General features: G+C 40.2%; 1 protein-coding gene across 2 annotated transcripts; it reads right to left on the bottom strand.

Moving 5' to 3' along the window:
• Window positions 1-418: 418 nt before the first annotated feature.
• On the bottom strand, window positions 419-23,490 carry slc27a1a (solute carrier family 27 member 1a). Of its 2 annotated transcripts, none has more exons than XM_088328528.1 (13): window positions 23,355-23,490; window positions 15,355-15,522; window positions 12,200-12,594; window positions 11,931-12,098; window positions 9,693-9,762; window positions 9,514-9,605; window positions 9,327-9,436; window positions 6,567-6,776; window positions 6,369-6,495; window positions 6,146-6,283; window positions 5,878-6,042; window positions 2,562-2,708; window positions 419-1,154 (listed from the first exon to the last, which is right to left on the bottom strand). In XM_088328528.1, exons 2-13 carry the CDS (start codon window positions 15,519-15,521, stop codon window positions 997-999), a joined length of 1,947 nt encoding a protein of 648 aa, XP_088184654.1. In that variant the 5' UTR covers window position 15,522; window positions 23,355-23,490; the 3' UTR covers window positions 419-996. The 2 variants fall into 2 exon arrangements, with proteins under 2 accessions (XP_088184654.1, XP_088184644.1); XM_088328518.1 differs by lacking the exon at window positions 23,355-23,490 and adding an exon at window positions 17,398-17,818.

The raw sequence follows: 23,490 nt of genomic DNA, 5'->3' as shown, positions 1-23,490 counted from the left end.
TCACTAATTATCGCAAAGGGCACCCAGGTTGATATGCATTTGTAAAATAATGACTTGTTATTACTATGTCGTTACTATGTTATTACCAGGTTCATTAGTTAAAGTAGGGTTAAATACACTCAGACAAACACTAAAAAAAAATCATTACATCAGAAAATTCACAATGTCCCAGCACTGGTAAATTATTTTCACATCAGGTGTGCGGGAACCTCAGCTATTTTTTGATGGGGGACAACGTTGGGAGACTCCTGCCTGATCTGCAGTATATATAGAAAAGGCATGAACCAGAAATTCACATAATTAAAAGAACGCCTTTGAATAACATTTCATTGCAGAGTTGGGTAAATGCTTTTGCATACCCGTTTGAGAACCACCATTAGAAATTTCACACAAAAAAAACAAAAGCAAAACCTGAAGCCATATTTTAAGATTTGATTTTAATTGGAGTTCACACAAAATCTAATTTGGAGGATGCTTGTATTAAACCTTAAATGACCTTCTAAGACATCACTACAGGGTCTAGAAGTGTTACATAAAATGCAAGCCCAAAAGGGACACCAATTAAAAATAAAAACATTTTAGTGTAAAAAAATCCATCGTAAAAACCCATTGGGATGTAAGGCACTTTAGCAGTTCTTGATCGTTTTAGAGTCATGTAGACATAAGGATGGATTTGTTTTCATTTCCTCCACAGCACAACAAATCATCAGTATTTGAGCTTGCAACCCCTCTTCATGGCTTGCGTAACCCCGTTAGATATTATAAGTCCTACTTTCCTTCAACAAAGTCGACCCAGCCATTGCGCCGTCCTCTTTCATGGCAAGTCAAGCATTGTACATGCGTGAATGCTCTGTGAGGTGGAAGTGGTTTGGAAAATCGCTCACTTGGTGTATCTTATTCCAAAAGTATAAAAAACACTAAAGGAATCACCTGCGAAAATGCTGGCTCAGTGACTAATCAGGACACCTCTGATTTAAAAAGGGTTACATTTCCACATTATAAATTTACTCGGCCTTCCTTTATGCCAGCAAAGAGCTTCTCATCTACCGGGACATAGCGGCCGACTTTAGTGTCTAAGAAGTAGATCCTGTCACTCGTGAGCCGAAGATCGTAGCCTTCCCTCTGCAGCCTGGTTTTCTGGATTTTGAAGGTACCTACGGAGAAAGGTGCAAGAAAGAATGTAAAACGTGTCAAATTCCAGGGTTCGTACGACCTTTTCAAGCACTTTTTAAGGTTTTTCAAATCCCATTTTTCCAATTCACCCAGTATTATTGAAATAAAAACTTGATGCGAATCAATACATAGTCCTGATTTTTGAGGTCACTTGGTGCTGCATGTAGGAAAAGGAACCAGAAAATGTGATAAATCCTAACCCAGATATGAAACCAGCAGCTATAACACACTGAATGCGGCACAGAAAATGAAACAGTATTTCTCTGCCCCATTCCAATAGTGTTTGCTGCTGTCTGTTTTGTCTATGTTGTATCAAATTTCCTTGTTCTTTTTCTTACAGGCAGCACCCGATGACGTCAAACTGTAGAAAAAGAAAAGTGAATTATTCGAAAGTTTAATTTAGTGAACCAAGCTACAGTAAACATGAATTACTCATGCAAGCCACTGTTTTCCTTCTTTTAACTTACTGTGGAAGAAAGGTATTTTACACGATACTAACCTAATATGGACAATCTATGTGTTGCGCCGATCAAATGAACATTCTTTGTTGTTGTTGACTTTGATCACTAAAATAAAGATTGCTATCTTGCTACTTGCACTTACTTTGTGCTTTTTGGAGATGTTATTATCTGCTCTAGTGACCAGCTCGGTGGCCTTGGGGGTAGGGCGCCCGCCCCGAGACTGGGAGGTTGCTGGTTCAAGCCTCGGCTGAGTCATACTTAAGACTTACAACATTGGTACTCATTACCTCCCTGCTTGGCGCTCGGCATTAGGGGTTGAAATTGGGGGGTTTGGTCACCTAATGACTCCCAACACATCAGTCGGGTTGAGCGAGGGGGCTGGGGATCCCTTCCTCTGTATCAATCTCCCAGAAAAAGTCAGAAATGTGAATGTGTTCTTGACACTCGCCACCTGCCACTATGGGGATAAGGCTCTACATATACATATATTATCCACTCTTTAATCCACTATCTTTTTCTGTCAATCGGCTGGTATGAACGGACCTGAACTTTGCCGCTTTGCCTCAAAAATGCACACACAGCTTGGCAACGTCACACTAGTAGGGAGTAGGGGAATTTATAGTTTCACACAAACTAAGACCAGCTGCCGTTGATCACGAATGGAGAAGGAATGCGAAGGCGAAGCAAAGTGTTTGCATCATTTTTGAGCAGACTTGTTTTAGTTTTCTTCATTTAATACGTGGTCTGTCAAGCCAGACAGTTGAGAAACAGGGCAACAATTTTAAGCCTTTCCAGGGATTTTACCCTGAATTTGAGCACTTTTCAAACCTTGAAAACACAACATTAAATTTCAAGCATTTTCATGGATTTCAATCCCCAGTACAAAGCCTAAAATTCAGAAAAAGGAACACGTCAGCGGCATTTCACCTGTGGTGTCTACGGTCGGTGAGAGTCGTAGGAAGACGGGCCGTGCGTATGGCGGGAGAGCCGCCTGGACCTTGTGCAGAAACGCGTTACAGTCGAAAGTGCCGTTGCTGTCCGCAATGGCGGCCATGCCAGCCTTCCCTTCGACACCTATGGAACGATCAGGAGGAGTTCAAGCATTGCGACGACAAAAATCATAGCAAATATTCTGAACAATTAATTTGCTCAATTCCTCCAAATTCAGTTCCGACCCGGCTGGGATTTTGGCCCAGGTCGGGCCTTAAATGTCAACGTTTGGGTCGGGCCGGACTTCTCTCACTGACTTCAAAAAATATACATCTTTATCAAAAATGTATACTAAAACGATGAGTGGATACTAACCCCGCTGTACGCTCACATCACAGTGCGCTAAAGCCATTTGAGGCTGTGAGTAGATTTGGCCGGGAGAGACTGTGGTCAGCAAAAAAACAGAAGTTGCCTCATCATAACACACACTGTACAAAATTCTTGTGACGTCTATTCAAAGAACCCTTTCCCATCTCGGCCCATTATCCAACAGTCATTGCTCTTTCTCATCTTTTTGCCTCTCTGACTCTCTTTCTATGTCTCTCTCTCTCTCTCATGTAGCGGCTTAAAGACGTTCTGTTTCTGTGGTTTCTGACGACAGATGGCCTTAAAATGTCAATTCTTAAAAAAAAACAATCCTTTAATGATGGAAAATTGTCGGTAATGTAACCTCTGCAAACACAGAAATATAAAAGATGTAAGTGTTGATCCTATGTTGTTTGAATTAGATTTTATTACAAAAGACAGGCTTTAATTTGTTATCCAGGGATCAGAATGGAGATTTTCATTTTCAGCTGAAATAGCCAGGGTCCAGGAATAAAGCAGGGCGGAGCCCACCCGCCAGGGTGCGCCAGAGCAATAAAGGAAAGAGTGAGACAGTCGGATTTTGAATTTGTTTGCTACGCAAGAGAAAAAGTGAAAAAGTCGGAATGCCTTTGGGGTTCAAAAACAGCGGAAATCCGCGGATCCGCGGAAAATTCTGATCCCTGGTTATCATAATTCACCTAAGAAAAAAAACATAAAATTTCAGGTTTGCTTCGAGCTCAGTCTTGCAAATCAAGTTAAGTGGTCAGGCTCAGGCTGGGTCGGACTTTGATACCCGGTGGCCTGGATTTGGAATGAATTTTTTAGGCCCGATCTGACCTCTGTTGGGTAATCTATGGCCCACAGGCATTTTAATCTGGCCCGCCAAACAAAAGGATAGTATGATTATAAATAGGATGTTTTTTTGGTGCCATTCATGTCCCCAGTTTCCCATTGAGTGTCTTCCATCCATCCATCCATTATCTGCACCGCTTATACTCAGAAGGGTCGCGGGGGTGCCAGAGCCCCTAGAGTGTCTTTCCCATTATAAAAATGTTTTTGTGTAGCATTAATGTGTAACGCGCTTTAAGACCAACATTCAAATAGCTGGCTACATTTTTACGTACTTGATAAGTTTTGCTTTATCAAGATTTATAAAAAAATTCCCATTCAACAATATCTTCCGATGGAGGAATCTGCCACACTAAACTGTGGAAATTTGGAGGCCTGCCACACTGAGATAAAAGAATGGATGTCACTCAACTTCTTGTGCCTCAACTCTGAAAAAACTAAAATGTTAGTTATTGGTCCATCTAAATGCCTTGACTTGTTTTCAAAAACTGCTCTGACAAATATAATATCACCTAGAGTGATTCAGTCAAAAATTCAGGTGTCATATTTGACCCCAATCTGTCCTTACAAACACATGTTAAGAATATGACTAGAACAGCTTTTTTCCATCTTCGCAGTATTGCTAAAATTCGCCCTATACTGACTCAGTAGAATGCGGAGTTTATAATTCATGCGTTTGTTATCTTCCGTCTCCATTACTGTAATGCACTACTCTCCGGTCTCCCAAAGTTCAAAATCAGGAGCCTGCAGATGGTACAAAATGCTGCAGCGAGGTAAAATGCAGCTAAGTAAAATCACATTACCCCATTTTTCTAACCTGCATTGGCTCCCTGTTGAATTAAGATGTGATTTTAAGATTCTGTTTGTAGTAAACAAAATCATGCACGGACTTACTCCCTCATATATTTCAGATTTAATTTCCCTATGTTCCGGTCCGGAGCCTTCGCTCTGAAAATGCTGGTCTACTCGTGATCCCAAGAGCCAAGAAGAGATGCGCAGGTTCAAGAGCATTTTACATTCGGGCCCCGTTGTTGTGGAATGCTTTTCCCTTAGAAATTCAATCTGCAACCTCAGTGGAAATGTTTAGATCTAAGCTTAAAGCACACTTCTATTCTATATAGCTTATGAATGACCTAGGTTTTAATGTTGACAATATCTGTATTTACTGTTATTGCAACATCCATTTCCTCATGTTGAGGTTTTTGAGTTTGTCCTTGCCCTCATGTAGGTTTTCGATCAGGGGATGGTGTAATAATAATAATAATAATAATAATTTCCTTGTATTGTCATTCTGTGTAACAATGTACACAGAACGAAATGTCGATTGCACCTGACCCGTTGTAGCGAGCCGATGCAGCCGCAGCCAACAGAGGGCGCCGCCGACCACTTTTTAAGTCTTAGGAATGACTCGGTCGGGGCGCGAACCACCGACCTCCCAGTCTCAAAGCGGGCGCCTTACCATCTAGGCTAATAGTCTGTGGTTTGCAACAATCTGTGTTCTGTGCAGCCCTCTGAGACTCTTTGTGATTAAGGGCTATACAAATAAACATGACTTAACTTGAGTTTTAAAAATCCTGAGCTTAGTGCTTAAAAAAGGGACCTAAAATAGAACTGCTTTCATTATGAGTGTTTCAAAACTAGATAGTCTATTTACAGAAAAATTAAGTATAATACAACATGTAAATGATTATTTATTCATAAATGCGCATGGTTGCTGATTTTCAAAAGATTTACTCATTTGTTTTTTGCAGCAATGAATGCATACAACGAAAACAATAAAAATGCTCTAAAAGAGGATTTAAATGTCTTATTGAATTAGCAGCAATTATTTATTGCCAAGGTATTAATTTGAGACTATGTATTGGCAGATACAAAAAAGATAAATCAATCTTTTTTCTGTCCCTGCTTTAACTTTTTGTAACCCTTACGACTTATAAAGTCTGCCCACCCATGTCTTAGAATCATGCCACTGAAGTTTTTTCTCATTTCTCATAGGTCATTCATTATAAGACAAAGTGCTTTTAGTGGTAAAAAAATTAGTAGGAGTCATTTCTACGATACAGTAGAAGACAACAGGGCAAATTTACGTTGCGCTTACCTGGCACTGTCACACCATACACAGCCACATCTGCCTGATTTAAAAGATTGCTCAGTACACCTTCCACTTCTGTGGTGGACACATTCTCTCCCCGCCAGCGGAACGTGTCCCCGCTGCGATCGCGAAAATACATGTAGCCTAATTCATCCATCACCAAAACATCACCTACAGGAGAGACAGGAAGAACGATGACACCGTGGTACCTCAAAATGTACGTGACATTGTGAAAACAGAATATGTTTTTACTTAACATAATAGGACTGCTAACCTGACAAATATGCAGAATCATTTCTCTTAAATACATTTTGGGCAATCTTTTTGTTCGTAGCATCATGGTTAACATAGCCGTCGAAACGCCTCAGTGGATCCTTTTGGTTGATTCGGCCAACCAGAAGACCAGGCTCACCTGGAGACCCGTGGGACAGTATAAAGTGGGTTTCTCTCAAGTCATGACTTAGTTAGCACATAACAAGTTCACTTATAGTAGTCACCGGGTTGACAAGGCACGCAGAGACCCCGACTATCCCGGACGAGTTCCATCGTATTCTCATCCACTTTGACCAGCCGGATGGGGTAAAAGTTGGGCAGAATGCGACTGTTAAATCCACAGGCGCCCACCTAGAAATAGAGCCTTATTTCGATCACTTAATTTGGTCAAATAAAAGAAAAAAAGCGGTTCAAACGGCGACCTTTCCATCCAGATTGGCGATGCTGCAATTGCACTCGGTCGCACCGTAGAACTCTCCTATGTGCTCCACGCCAAAACGCTCCTTGAAGGCTTCCCAAACGCTTGGACGCAGACCGTTTCCAACAGCCAAGCGGACCCTGTGGGATTTTTCTGACAGTCGTACTGGCTGGGATAGCAGGTAACGGCAAATTTCACCAATATACTGGACCACCTATGGGTGAGATGACTAATTATTTGGGGAAAAAGGGACAGAAAATCACAACGTAATAATTGATTTAGCGTTTCAAACACAATCAAAAAAGAATGTTGTCCTGTCGATTGTCACTTGCATTTAGCACACTCCGCTTTAACATTTGTGATTTTAAACGTGTCTCTAGACCTGGGGTCTCCAACCTTTTTCAGGTTGAGAGCTACTTTTTGTTACTAATTAGCATAAAGGACACCCAGTTGAATATGCATTCTTAAAATTACAACTTATCATGTTATTACTATGTTGTTACTATGTTATTACAAGGTTAATTATTGGAACTAGGCTTAAATACTCAGTCATCCACAAAAAGAAAATCCTTTACCTAGAATTACAATGACTTAGCATTGTTGATTTCTGAACTGGTCCGCGGACATCTCACCACAATAGAGACCTCTAAACTAGCTAACATGCCGTTCTCTACATTTCTTTCTTACACTGAAAAGAAAAGCCTTCCAATTTTGTTGTAAACTTGTATAATGAAAATAAAGAGCATTTATTCAAATGAAGTTTTGTGTTCTGTGTTTTTTTCTCTAGCTCAATACAGTGCCGTGAAAAAGTATTTGTGCCCTTCCTAATTTCCCAGTTTTTTGCACATTTATCACTCGCATAGGTTTCAGATCATTAAACCAATTTTAATATTACACAGAGACAACCCAAGAAAATATAAAATGCAGTAATGCAATTGTGAACAACCATTCATGCACAGTGCTGTGAAAAAGCCCCTGTCCCAAAATCAACAAACATACCACTTTAAACTTGTCTCTTTCTTGCAATTACTCAAGATCGGTTAAACTCCTTTTGACCCTTTTTTTCATACATATTGGTTTCAAAACCAGATGCAAGCTGTTATTGTGTAAAAACGTCACAACATTCTGCAAATAGGGAGCCTGATGAGCTCACTTTTGGCGCAGATGGCGTAGGGCGAGAGATGGGAGGGAGTGCTTGCGCTTTTTGCATGGCTCCACCCATCCCTCCCACTCACCCAATCAAAAGACTAAGTTCTCTTCCGGTGTTTTGGCGTATTTACAGTGTGTTCTGTGGATTCATCATAAGGTATCTGAACACTGAACACAGATTATATAGTGAACTTTTATATAAAGGATTCTTTAGCGTTGTATAGCCAAAACGAGTTTTTTTCCCACCTTTTTTGTGTGACACCTTGACTGTAAATTGTAGTGAAAAACGTGCCCTATATATACTGCGAAGTAACACCGCAAGACTTGGTTCTGGATTGGCTTTGCGTGTACCTGAATAGGACGAACTACTCAAGTATCGAATAGGATGGAGAAATTTTGCATGCAATCAAATTTGTCTCTGAGCCATAGATATTCATAGAAAGAGCCATATATGGCTCGCGAGCCATAGGTTCCCGACCCCTGCTGTAAAGGGTTCACCTATGGGAGCGATAACAGAAATCAAACATTTACGACAATTGGTAATGAGTCTTTCACAACGCTGTGGAAGAATTTTGGTCCGCTTTTCTTTGGTAAATTTCTTTATTTGTGGATAATGGCTCTGACAATGGTTCGCTAGAGCCCTACAGCCTTGGAAATAGCTTTGTGATCTTTTCTGGATAGATTTCAATTACTTTTTATAATTTCTAGTGGAACTTCTTTGGAAAGTGGCATGTCGATTGTGTTCTTGAGATTTTGTAGCCTACTTCACTTTGTTTAACAGATTCAACTTAAGTGATTTCTTGATTCCACATAGGTGGTCGCAATCAATTTTGGGTGTGGCCTGTGGAATTAAAGTGTGGTTAGTCACAATGACTTTGTAATTGTAACAAGGGGGCAGCTACTATTTTACATAGGGCCAAATAGGCCTAGATTTGTTTCTAGCCTCAATAAATGGAATCAACATTTTCAAACTGCATTTTGCATTTCCTTGGGTTGTCTTCGTGTGGTATTTATATTGGTTTGATGATCTGAAACATTTTTTGAGTGGTAAATATGTAAAACAACACAGAATTCTAAAAGTGGGCGAATACTTTTTTACAGCACTGTAGTTAGAAATTTGTTACAGTTGTATATATTATGTTTCAGGTGTCAAATACATAAACAAATGTTTCTACCAGTTTTGACTATTGCGGGATCTTTTTGGAATGTAACCCCAGCGAAAATCGAGGGATTTCTCTACTATCGGTAGTAAAATAAATCTTGTTTTTCCTCCCGGCCCCTTTGACAACACTTCTAACAATGCCTAAAAACCTTTGCCCACCCCTGATCTAGAGTCTGGTCTCATGAGTGGGTACCAAAGAATGTCAACATATCGCTATATATTTGTGTCGCTCACAAACTCATTAGCCAGTCTGCATGTTGACTGAATCTAAGTAGCGGTCATTAAAGGTAGCTTAGGTGTAAATGTGGCTATTTCATATCTGATTTCTTCTTGTTAGTCAGTTCAGTTACTTCAAAATTCTGAATAAAGACGAAAGCCTGAGTCGCATAAAATCCGTATTCATCGCAGAAAAAAATGCAATCTATATGCAAACTAAGGATGGAAATTTCTTACAGTGCAGTTGTACTTGATACAATCATCCCAGAAGCGACTCGCTGAGAATTTCTTCTTGACAACAACGGTGAGGCCGTTGATCAGACTCTGGCCAACACCCATGATATTACCTAGAAACGAAAGAGATGATGCATCAGTTGTGCACTCTAGTAGTGAGAAATAGTGTCTGTAAAAGATTTTATCGAACCTGCGGAGTGATAGAGTGGAAGGCAATCATAGATGATGTCATCCGGGCGCATACGAAAAGCGTAGTAGCCAAAAGCGGCAATTCTGTAGTACCTGTTGAACAATTTATTTTGTCAATTATCCTTGGATGGACTTACTCTTTATTTAAGCTTTATGGAGGAATAATTAAGGGATACGTACCGACTGTGCACGACAATAGCAGCCTTGGGCAGTCCTGTGGTGCCAGAGGTGTAGATGTAAAACAAACAGTCTGCAGGGGAGATGAAAATAAGGAATCAACTCACACAAACTGGAAGTATGAACACGAGCTAGGACAACAGAAAATACGAAAGTGTGAGAGCTTCTTTGTAGAGAAAATAAGATAAAATAAGTGGAAGTCTACAAAGACCTTTACTTGTCCCTGTAATGACATTATTTCTCACTCGATCCAACCTGATTGTTACAGAGGAAAACCTCAATATTTCTTCATCTCAGTGCCACTGTGTCTGTCTGTACATGGAGTTGGGCTGCTACCTCACCATTGACTTCTAAAACTTCTATGGCTAATCTTGATTCCTCCACTTTTCTAAAGGTTTTTGCATCTACTCTTTTCTCTCAATGCAAATCACAGTCATCCGTCAATATCAGAGTGTGAAAGATAATATATAAATATGCATAGAGATATCATATGAAAGACACAAAATACATACAATGACAGCGGTGGCTTTAACTATAAATGACATGGAAAATGGCTCGACATTGCTGGTCCACTACAGGCTTGTGGATTCGGTCTTTGGCAGGGAGCTCAGTACCCAATTTGGCTGCCAGAAGGCGTTACAGATCGCACAAAAGCAGATGTTTATCGATTTTGCTTTGGTAAGTACTGGGAGTGCCTTGACACGAAACCTAGCTAGAGACACTTGCGGAGGACTCAAGTACAACTGTGTACATTTTCATGAAAATTGGTTAAAGTAGTTAGACAGATACACCAATAACTCATTCTCGATCTAAATGAATAGAAATGTCATTAATCGATAATGCAATTCTTTCAATCTGGTTACAAATAAAATTATTAGTTTTTTAATGTGGATTTGGTGCCACTCTCATCCTCACCATTACATTTTTGACTTATTGCAATATCAATATTACCATAATATAATTCTGGTTTTTGCTTGCAATTTAGAAGGTCTAATCAATTCTGCTAATACCTAAAGACAGACATGAAAATGGGTCAAGAGTTAAAAAGGTAAGGAAAAAAAAACATGTTCTGTTACACAGTACAACCAAACAAAATATTAAGGTCTGTCGATCCAAGCGACACCACACACATACACTTTGGAGATATAGCATGAAATCAAGATAAGGCCTGGATATGTTTGTTATTTTGGCTGAATCTAACCTCAAGTCGGTTGCATGAAAGCAAGTTAATTTTGGCTCGGCTCAGTTACTTTGGTGATTTATTTTCTACAGCTTGCCTGCTCCAGACCGGCCTAACAACCAGGCTTCACACATCATTGCACTTTTGTTATAATTGGGCCAGTTTCTAAGTATTGGGTGGGTGGGTTTATCCTTTAGTCACTATAGTCGTAGGGGCACCATTTCGGTGTGTCTTGGGCAAGTAGACTGGTGGCGCCCATCCCTCTCCAGGACAACAAATGTTTCCACCCGGTCTTGAACTGGGGACCTTGCGCGTGTTAACCGCTGCATGTAAATATTATGTAAAAAAAATAATATCTGTATAAAAATTATTTATATGTATGATATTTTTGGTGACATAAATATAAAAAAATGCTACCATTGGAACACTGAAAATAAGAACAAATATAAAGTTGTCGCATTGGGCACTTGTTAGAGGTAATATCGGGCCTAAAAAAAAATCTCAAAATCATATTCTGAGGATTCCATGCTGAATATAATGAAATATTTGGCCGAAAAGCAGAAAGAATGTTCGTTGAGCTCGAAAGCTATTGGTGGGAAGCGGAAATGACGTCTGACGTGAGCGAGGTGGAGGAGAAATCAGTGCAACTTTTACCCCAACAAAGAGAATGAAAATGTCTTTGGATTAAGTGATTTGGAGTTAAATTGATAGTTTGGTAAGCATCTACTTTAGATACTCGAGTAAAAGTAAGTACACTGAACAGTGTGCATGCTGTGCTGATCCTCCATGAAAGAAAATAACAGAGAATCCTGGCCAACCCGACTTAATGATTGACATTTTGAGGCCAGGTTCAGGTCAGGTTTGGGCCCGGGGCCAAGATCTTACCTCCAGCACTTAATCAGTTAAATTGATGAATGGAAGCAAATACATCTGTGGGAGTTGTGCTTCGGTAACATGCAACAGACATTTTTAAAACTGCAGGTAATTGTTATTGTTGTCATCTGAGAGCCCTTATCAGGGTCCCCCTTGCAAGTTCCAAAAAGCCATGCAATGTTACTAACCATTCATGCCTTTGTGTTTCACACAAGGTAAAGGGGAGTGCCTCGAAGTGGAAGCCAAGATGGGATCCAGGGCCGTGGCACCCAAAGGGGTCTCCTGATGAGTCTTGAGGTCTCCAGTGAAAAACCTCACCATGGACTGATCAAGGGAGTCGCTAATTTCCAATATGGCTGACAAGTTCAATAAAGAGCAAGATAAAAAAAAGAGGTCAGGTTAAATACGTTAGTTCATAAATATGTTTCTACATCTGAATATACATTTTGTTTCATACCATCAGCAAGCTCAGTTCCAAACACAATAGCTCGTGATCTAGACACCCCGATGCAATGCAGAAGGGAGTCCTTGCGGAGGTTGAAGTTAATGAGAGCGGCTTCCACGCCGACCTTGGCCAAGCCCAGCCAAAGCGCTACTTGCAATGGTCGACTCTCCATGTAAAGAGCCACCACGTCTCCCGTGATCCAGCCCTGACTTCTGGCCCAATTGGCCACCGAGTTGGATAGTTGGTCCAGTTGGGTGAACGTCCACGATTCCCCCGTGGCCTCGTAAATCAGGGCAATCTTGTTCGGGTTGCGTTTGACCGTCTGGGCAAACATGGTGAGGATGTTGCTTCCGTCACGCATGGAGCGCCACAGAGCTAGCTTGACCTTTATAAGCACGTACAGCCCACTGACAACGAAAACAGATGAGAAATCATTGACAATTGAATCCTGGATGTAACAATCCCTTTTCATTAGCTTCGTCAATATTTTGTATGTGTAATTATATGAAAGATTTGAAGACGAGGAAAACTGAGCTTCTTAAAGCCAATCACTGTTCAGATTAGAAGCTGTAACAGTCAAGCTAATTATGATTTTTATTATATGCTTACACATTTTATATGTACATATTAGTACTATTGCAGTAATACTAACTCAGGGTTTGTAAAGCTTAAGGCAAGTTAAATTTAACACTTTTTAAGACTTTTTAAGGCCATTTGAAATCAAATTTAAGACCAATCGACGAAAAAACCCCACACACAAATGAAATAAACAAAACCCCCCAAAAAACAGATAAATTAGAGACAATTATCAACCAAATTCGGAACAAGAGACTAACAGAACAATCCTCTGAAGCTATGTGCTTCGCGCTTCGCATACGTGGCAGTATCAGAAATTATTTTCCCCCCATTTAACACTCCACTTATTGAAACATAAATATTTTGTTTGTTTGTTGTACATGATTCAATTGTTTGTTTGTTTGTACATGATTCAGATTGAATCGTTTCTTGTACATGATTCAATTGTTTGTTTGTTTGTACATGATTCAAATTGAATCGTTTCTCCGGCGCCGTCACGAATGGCAGCCACTCCAGCAGCTCCCGTGTTATTTTCGATTGTTCTCAGTTATTTTCGATTGTTCTCAGCTTAGGGATGCTGCTGGAAATGTGAATTTCCCTTCGGGGATGAATAAAGTATCTATCTATCTATCTATCTATCTATCTATCTATCTATCTATCTATCTTTAAAGCTTTGACTCCCATCATTTAAAATATTTCTTGGACAAAATCCATGTTGCTTCAAAAACATTAGCTGGCACAGCTTTCAGCCATGGCAAAAAAAGGTTCTTCGGACAGACACTTCTCATTAAATTTACACTTTCCTGGCTTGGTCCAAAGTAAACGTCTCTGTCCAAAGTTGCTATGTCTATTGTGAGTAGACCTAAGTCATGCGCTTGCTCCGAAAGGCCCGACTGAAACCATATCACGGTTTTGATAGTTCCATTATTGTAGTTATGCGATGTTGCCACGTAAGTTATTCGGCAAATTAATAAAAAAGACAACTGATAAGATTTACCAAATATTTTTAGTTCAAACAACTTTAAATGTTAAGAGTTTTTAAGACATCCAAAAATTGATACTAGACATTTTACTGCATATTAAGGCCTTATTTTTTAGAATGAACTCAATGCCTTTTAAGACTTTTCAAGGATAAGCGGGAACTCTGTAACTTGATACAATTTACTGAAGATTTTATTTATGGTATTTTACGAGGGGATAATATACTCACGTAATAGTACTACTGGAAATTGGGAACCACCACTATCTTACACAATAGTTAGTAACAGTGGCATTGTCCTCATGTAAAATAAAAAACGTATCTCCAAAACGTGTTGTTCATCATTTAAATCGCCCCTAAATGGCTTATTGAAAAGGGACTGGAAAAGAGTGCTAAAAATCACAAGAAAAAATACAAACTACAGAGACGCAGACCAAAACACATTATTTTACTTTTCTTTTTTACCTGGCCCTTCTGGGGTCTATGGGTATTCATACTCGATGGCGTACAATTACGTAAGCTCCATTTAAGTGAGGCTCGTGTTATGTAAAATAAATGCAAATTTATCGACCTTCGGGTATTTTAAAAAAATGCATGTTTTTACAATAATTCCTGTATTTTTGCTAATCAGAACAAAGCATGGACAAAGCATAAATATGCTTTTGCTTCAGGAAACTCCCTTTGGGCACATATTTAAGTACCGAGCCAAGAACATCATTAGGGACCCCTCTCACCCCCATCATGGACTGTTCACTCTGCTAGCCTCTGGGAAGAGGTACTGCAGTGTGCGGTGCAGGACCACCAGGTTCTGCAATAGTTTTGTCCCCCTTGCCATTAGAATGTTAAATGGTCAATCACACACATAGTAAGTCTACACTGCTGCTATACTGTACATCTGTTTGTTCTGTTTTTTTGCACTACTGGGAGTACTTTATACCTAGCCACTCCTTTGCACATCTGTTCTCCTCTGCACTATCGTACTACAGTGTTATTGTTACTGTACAGTGACTTGTTTACCTGACTGCCCGTTTTGCACATCTGGTTAGCTGCTACTCTTGCACTCTTTGCACTACTGTATAATACTATACATAGCCATAATTATTTAGTATATTATTAGTACTTCAATACTCCAACTCAATACAACATTTTATTTATATCTGTACATTCAAGGAAACTGTGCGGGTCAGATGTATCGACGTTTCGTTCTGTATACACGTGCACTAGAATGACAATAAAGTATATCTGAATCTGAATTGTACTGCACTGCTAATTGTACACAAATATTCTTTTGTTTCCTTTTGTTAATTAATGATTGATGGTTTTACTTTGTGTGTGCTGTGCCTAGGTGAAAAAGCCACAATATTTTTTTTTCATAAATACAATTTTATTTTTACCACTAAGAGGGTCTAATAATACACAATGTCCCTTTCAAGACAATCTTTTCTTCTTCATTTTTTTGCCTCTATGAAATCCAAAGAGGCACGATATTCTTTTTTTTTTTTAGGCACCAATAGACTTGGCAGTTATATACTGTACATCTCATACATTACATGGCCACACTACACAAGGTCCGCAAAATTAATATTCAGCCCCCCCAGCAAGTATAACCTACCGTATATCTCTCCTGGCGGTCAGCGCTGCAATGTAGAAATACTTCCAGTTGCTGATACCCAGGTACACCCCAAGTCCTGCCACGACACTCCAGGGCCAGGACACCCCCAAAAGACGCAGCAGCCCCACAGAGCCAAGAGAGGCTGACACACTTGCTGCATTGTGCATTCTGCAAAAATTAGGATTAGAATATATTTGTTGAGAGGGATAAATCCAAGTAGATGATCAACAAACAGACTAGTCAATTCTTCATGAAGCAAACATGAAAAAAGTGGAGGGCTTGAAAAGGTGAGAAGGAAATACCATATTTATTAGTGTATAATAGACATCCCTAATTTGGAGGTAAATATTTGTTTGACTTTTTCTCAGCTTAAACTAAGCATTGAAAGTGACAAACGTTGAATACATGCGGCCATGATTCAAATCATTTATTGACAACTATGAACACATCACAAACATCATGTATTAAATGTCCTTCAAAGTCCGATTCATCATCAGATACACCTAAAAGTTGTTTCCCTCGCAGATCTTTTTTGCGTTTATTTATATATTCCTGCAAGACTTTCTGTTTTCTCCATTCGCTAACATTTGCCTCTGGTACCTTGAGTAAAAATAATGTAACATTGAGATACAACCTAATGTGTTTTACACACATCAATTCAGGTCACATTTATTCATACCAGTCAACCTGTACATTTTTGTCGGAAGAAAGTACATTTATTATGGATTTTAAGACGTATACGACGCACAAGAAAATCTGTAAGAAAAAACGCAAATTTGTCCATTATGGGTACCATCCCGTAAACATTGACTATCACGAAACGGCAAATCAATCAAGTCAAATGAGTTCGTTGCAGTAGCCTCTATCCTGATATCGTTTTTTTCCGAAGCAAACGAAGCGAGCGGTTTGATGCTACTGTGCGCATGCATTTGCCACCTGGGGATTCCTCATCACGCATCTTTCAGAAATAAATAAATAAATGGTGTAAGATTGTTTTGTATTTTGTAAGGGAAAATACGACCGTTTGTAAGGGCATGGAGCCGTAGAGGTTGACAGGTATGTTTATTTGAAGAGCCCTTGATCACAAAATGTCTCAAAGGACTGCACAGGTTACAACTACACCCTCCCCTGATCTTGAACCAACATGTGGACAAAGAAAAACTCCAAAACCTCAGCGTGAGGAAAATAGGAAACCTGAGAAGGGGCCTCACAAGTCGTAATCCCACTCCCAGGATGCAACAGATTTAGCATTAGGTAAGAATACACAAAACATAGTGAACATCAATAAAAAAAAAAATAAAGAAAAACCTAGGTAATATAGGGCAGCACGGCGGCGCAGTGGTTAGCGCTATGCGGCACAGTTCTGAGGTCGTGAGATCAAACCTCTTGTGTGGAGTTCTCATGTTCTCCCCGTGCTTGTGTGGGTTTTCTCCGGGCACTCTGGTTTCCTCCCACATTCCAAAAACATTCATGTCAGGTTAATTGGCCGGTCCAAGTTGTCCCTAGGTGTGACTGAGGGAGCGAATTGTCTGTCACTGTGTGCCCTGCGACTGGCTGGCAACAAGTTCAGGGTGTCCCCAGCCCACTGCTTGAAGATGACTGGGATGGGCTACAATACCCCCGCGACCCTACTGAGGATAAGCGGTGCAGATAGTAGATGCATGGATGGATAGGTAATATGTAAAAAAAAAAATAATAATACGGTACTCTTCCCTGTGCAAACTGATTTTAATTCCAACGCACAATTGGAAATCTCCCAATAATCCCTTCCCCCCTCAAAACATGTTCTTCTTGGATCTACACTTGTATCTATTCACGTAGGTCACCCTTTTGACTTCAAAAGTGTGGGTTTCTCGCGTCTAAAAAAATCAAGAATGAATAGCATACACACCTATTTTTGAAAGATGCACATGCACTTTTCCCGTTTAAGATAAAAGTCACTTTATGCGTAATATGTAATAAATCTATAATAGTAATATCGATCACGTGGGTTAGCCTAGCGTGTAAACCCCCCCCCAAATCATGTGCATGAACTCAACTTACCTCAAGTCAAAACTCAACGGCGTCACCTTTCACCCAATAACCCCAAACTAACCGAGGGGCCACGGTTACGGTTATCTCTTGCCTATAATTACTTTCGATTTGGCGTGGCCGTCTTCGGCGGTAAGTGTCTTTCTTCAAGAAGGGCGCAGTTCTTTTTTTCTTTTATCAGTTGTGACACTTTTGCATGACGCCGGTTCGCGTGGTTACAGTATTCAAAACTAACTGGCACTGCAAAGAGAGTCCGATGTTCATAAAGATTCCCAGGTGAAAGCGTGGCGTTTTTTACCAAGAGTCCATTGTTTTTGAATCCGTTAAGTTGCACGACATGTAATTGATCTTATTTTTAAGTTTTTATGGCGGTCTTGCCTTTTTCCTCCCCTCTGTACTCCATGTTGAACTGAAACGTCATGGATGAAAACCCGCCCCTGCATGGGGTGAGCGCGACGTAAGGAGCTCTTTTATTGGCTGGCTAAGGTGCCCGTCAAAGCAATGATCAGTATCTATTGGCTCATGGCGTTGACGCCTCTTTACACCCGAACTAGAGTCCCCCGTGAATGCTGAATGGTACCAATGGCACAGATTACTTAATACAGAACTAAAGTAAACATTACTTTAAAGAGACAATGTGTAATATTTGACCACTAGATATCGCTGTATGGTGTAGTGAAACAGACAATGAGTACCACAAAGCTCAAGGAAGAATACACACTTCAGAGAACTAATCTGCCCAAAAGGCACCATTTTTTTCATGTTTTTGCCCTACCCTTTTTCCTCCCCTCTTTTCCATTTTTTTGCTCTTTCTTTTCTTTTCCCATTTTTTATGCTTTTTTCTCCCCTCTTTTCACTTTTTCTTCCCCCATGTTTTCCTTTGATTGTTTGTTGTTATTTTTTCTATTGTTTTCTTCTTCTTTTTTTTCCCTAATTTCCCTTTGTTCTTCTATTTCTTTCATTACTTTTTTTTCTTTTTTTGTTTGTCTTTTTAAGTACCTTATTCATTTTATCAAATTTCATTTTTCTCATTTTTCTTTTGTTATTTTTCATATTTCCGTTTACCCCTCTTCCCTTCTTTTTTGTCCTTCTTTACTCCTTTTAGTCCTTTTTGTTCTTTTTTTTTGTTTTTTTCCTTTTTTGATTTATTTTTTTCTTTTCCCTCCATTTGTTTGGTTTTCCTTGGAAGCAAGATGGCCAACAAACAGGCAGGTTCCCTTTAAGTAAGCATCATCTAATGTGAAATAAATGATAACTTTTAAAAATGCATTATTCTGTAAGAACTTCATGTGAAGCATCAACAATAATTGGGACACAATCATGAAGTGGAACACACTTTATTGGATATTCTAAACGTTTTAACAAATAAAAAATGAAAAAGTGGGTGTGCAAAATTATTTAGCCCCTTTATTTTCCCAAGCGGGGCAGCACGGCGGCGCAGTGGTTAGCGCGTGCGGGGCACAGTTCTAAGGTCTTGGGAACCTCCTGTGTGGGTTCAAATCCAGCTACCGGACTTACTGTGCGGAGTTTGTATGTTCTCTCCGTGCTTGCGTGGGTTTCCTCCCACATTCCAAAGACATACATTTCAGGTGGATTGGCCGGTCCAAATTGTCCCTAGGTGTGAATGAGCGAGCGAGTTGTCTGTCCCTGTGTTTCCTGCGATTGGCTGGCAACCAGTTCAGGGTGTCCCCTGCCCACTGCCCGATGATTGCTGGGATGGGCTCCAGCACCCCCGCGACCCTACTGAGGATAAGCGGTGCAGCTGATGAGATGAGATGAGATTTTCCCAAGCTTTAAACATCCCAAGGAGCACTGCGCAAGCAATAATATTGAAATGGAAAGAGTATCAGACCACTGCAAATCTACCAAGATCAGGCTGTCCCCCTAAACTTTCTGCTCATTCAAGAAGAAAACTGATCAGAGATGTAGCCAAAAGGCCCATGATCACTCTGGATGAACTGCAGAGGTCTACAGCTGAGGTGGAATAATCTATCCATAGGACAACAATCAGTCGTATACTGCACAAATCGGGCCATTATGGAAGCATGGCAAGAAGGAAGCCATTTCTTAGATATCTATATAAAGTGTCATTTAAAGTTTGCCACAAGCCATCTGGGAGATACACCAAACATGTGGAAGAAGGTGCTCTTGTCAGATGAGACCATAATTGAACTTTTTGCTAACAATGCGAGACGTTATGTTTAGCTTAAAAGCAGCACAGCTCATCACCCTCAACACACCATCCCCACAGTCAAACATGGTGGCAGCATCATGGTTCGGGCCTGCTTTTCTTCAGCAGGGACAGGGAAGATGGTTAAAATTGATGGGAAGATGGATGGAGCCAAATACAGGACCATTCTGGAAGAAAACCCCATGGAGTCCGAAAAAAGACCAGAGACTGGGACGGATATTTGTCTTCTAACAAGACAATGATCCAAAAATAAAGCAAAAGATAGAATGGTTCACTAAAACACATTTCAAGGTGTTAGAATGACCAAGTCAAAGTACTGACCTCAATCCAATTGAGAATCTGTGGAAAGAACTGAAAATTGCTATTTACGAACGCTTTCTATCCAACCTCACTGAGCTCGAGCTGTTTTGCAAGGTGCAATGGGCAAAAATATCAGTTTCTCGATGTGCAAAACTGATAGAGACACACCCCAAGCAACTTACAGCTGTAATTGCAGCAAAAGATGGCGCTACATAGTATTAATTGAATGGGGCTGAATAATTTTGCACAGCCACCTTTTCATTTTTTATTTGTCAAAATATCTCATAAAGTGTGTTCCACTTCATGATTGTGTCCCACTTATTGTTGATGCTTCACAAGAAATTACAGTTTTATACCTTGATGTTTGAAGTCTCAAATGTGGCAAAAGGTCACAAAGTTCAAGGGGGCCAAATAGTTTCGCAAGCCACTGTACATATTTACATACGTTTTGTGGATGCAGAGTCACGCCGTCATCTTCATCATTATCATCACCACCACCACTTTCACCGTCATCATCATTATCATTGCTGTCTCCATGCATTCTCAGCATACTATATAATAAGAGTATCCATGAAAATAACCATTCCCATTGGTGCTCATGGTGAAAACTGACTGTTCTGTGGTGTTTCCCGTCACTCAAAGTGTCTTTGGACCTGTTGCCTAAGGGGGTCTGCCCCCAGGCAGCAGGACCACCAACTTTGAGTCTCCTGATCTTTACAATAAAAAGACAAGGTAGGGGAACTTGAGCCAGATACCTCCAGCATCAAAACTCCCACTTGTCTGCCCTAACTAAGAATTGCGCAGGAATGTCTATTTTGTGTTCTAGGCTACTTTAAAAACGCCACAATATCTGCTAGCTTAAAGCTAACATTATATAGGGCGCCTTTGACGTATTCAGACAACAAAATAACGAAAACACGTGAGTCTTTAATGAAACTGAAACAATTACGAGTACCGATACAGTACTTTGTTAGCGAAGGTAAGTGATCATGAAAAGTGAAGTCAGTCATTAATGGGGTCTGCAATTGAGAGTAAGCAAAACGTGCCTGAGCTTTTTCTATGATATATGACAAAAGGACACCTTCTAAATTGAATTCAACAGGTCTGTTTAGCTGAATAATGCATATTCAATGGACACAATATGTTGATTTGTCGACAGTATTGTTTGTTATTGCAACATCACTTGCAGCCTTGTCATCCGATTACCTCATGTGCGGTCCCTTTTACAGGTTTCTTCATTTTCCTCATGTTGAGGTTTTTGAGTTTTTCCTTGCCCTCATGTAGGTTTTAGATCAAGGGATGGTGTCATAATAGTCTGTAGTCTGTAATAGCCTGTGCAGCCCTTTGAGATTTATTGTGATTAAGGGCTATACAAATAATCATGACTTGACCTGAAATGACCAAATGTGTTTAAAATGTTACAAACGGTATGTTGGGGAACACAATGTGACTCTGAAATAAACACAAATGACAAAAAACCTTTGCACGGGTCGGGAACCTAATACGCAAACCATATGTCTCTTTTCATGAGTACATATAGTTTGGAGATAAAATGAACTTGTGTGACTATTTTATATGATGTTATGTGTAGAGCAGGTGTCACAAACGCAAAGTGTGGGTGAGGCTGGGCTGCATCAGGATTTCCACAAGAACAGCGTTGATAAAACATTCCAGTGTTGTCCAATACCTTTTTTTTTAACACAGATTAATTAATTCAATAAATAAATGGAAATGGAGATAGAGCAGATACTGACGACTAAAGAAACCGCATGTTAAAAACAGCACTCAAAAGTCTGTGCTTTAAGCCCCTGCATCTGATTTTGTTGATGCATTTCACAACGACAGACATCACATTGTCAAACTAAGGCACCTCCTGCAAAGGGCCTGCTGATGGATAATGCAGTGCAGAGCTATGGCCTCCTGCACCTCCTAATGCACATTATTCATCCATCCATCTGTCCATTATCTGCACCGCTTCTTCTCAGTGTGGTCGCGGGGTGCTTGAGTCCATCCCAGCCATTTTCGGGCAGTGGACAGGGGACACCCTGAACTGGTTGCAAGCCAGTTGCAGGGCACACAGAGACTGAAAACTCACCTGCTCATTCACACTTGGGACAATTTGGAACGACCAATGAACCTGAAATGCATGTTTTTTGGGAATGTGGGAGGAAACCGGAGTGCCCGGATGAAACCCACGTACGCACGGTGAGAACATGCAAGCTCTACAGGGCTGCGATAGCTGGACTTGAACCCTGAACCTCCGCACCGTGGGGCTGCGTGCTAACCAGCCATTCGCTGTGCTGCCCCACATTATTCATAACTTTGAAAATACAGGCCAACTGCGGCACATTTTTCTCATTTTGCCAGTCAGGGTGGCTCAAGCAGAGGGGAGCTTTTCAAAACAGAAATGGATAAACTATTACCTATGGTCAACCATGTCTCAGGAACGATTCACTGGCCTTGCTGTCATCAGCAGGTTGGAGGTGTTCTCGCCCGGGGAGTAATTTAGTGTAGAACTGCCACTGGGTTGTTATTCCCACAAAACCTTTCCAATGCAAACTGGCGTTTTCAATGGCATGACACAGAAGCTAAAATATTTCTTGAGTGGTGGTCTGGCCGTGCCTTGGAATTACTGTCAGCAACTCCCCCATTACTTCAAAATTGACATGAACACCACAGACATATATTGCCAGCTGGGCAGTCTCTGTGATGTTTGTGGTCTCAACAAGATCCACTGAATATACAATGAGATATTTTGCTTTCTCAGGCAGTTGATCATAAATGTCACTCGACAGATCAGAAATGCTCTCTGCCATTGTGTTGACAAACTACGGTGACTCTAAGTCATCCAAACGCACCATTTTACTTCTCATTTTTCTGCCAAGCCTCTCGAAAGTTTTTTTGATTTTTGGGGTATTACGGTACTAGCAGCAGGATCACAAACAATAATGTCAGCCCCCTGTATTTGAGGCAAATGTTATGTCAAATGAATACAAACCTAATGATTGTTTTTATGATTGTTAGTGTATTTACATGATAGTTCATGTATTTTTGCTTATTATTCATATCAATATTGATTTTTTTTAACCACTACAATTCGCTACATAATTCACAATGTCCCCTTAAAACATAAATAAAAAGGTAAATACTATATTTTTATTTTCCAACTATTTTGTGTTTTTGGGTGACACCAATCATAAAATGATGAATGACCAATGTTAAAACAAAGTCTAATCTTATAACAACAGAGTTGCACTTTTAATCTCGAATGTCAAAGACATCATGGCTCCCATAACCCCTGCAAAAATGCAGCACTTTGCCAGAATCTAAACAATATCTAGTCTGCGCTAGGAAGTGACTCCAGCAAACAGGAAGCATTGTAACAACAGAAACACATTGCACCACCATTTGAACGTTTTTCACACATTTGCTCAAATTTGCTCTCTCAACACCGAAAATTAACAGCTTTAAAACATACCTTTATCGACCTTTCAAAAAAGAGAAAAATCCCTAAATCCAATAACGAGTTCTACGTGGTAAACAAAAAGAACGGCTGTCTCATACTACTGCGGTTTAGAAAAGAGCAGCCAGAGCTTCATTCACAATCCAATTTA

Source organism: Urocampus carinirostris, chromosome 1, assembly GCF_059441175.1.
Source record: "Urocampus carinirostris isolate Australia breed hairy pipefish chromosome 1, RoL_Ucar_1.0, whole genome shotgun sequence".
Lineage (NCBI taxonomy): Eukaryota > Metazoa > Chordata > Actinopteri > Syngnathiformes > Syngnathidae > Urocampus > Urocampus carinirostris.
This window is presented reverse-complemented; position numbering and strand designations above follow the sequence as displayed.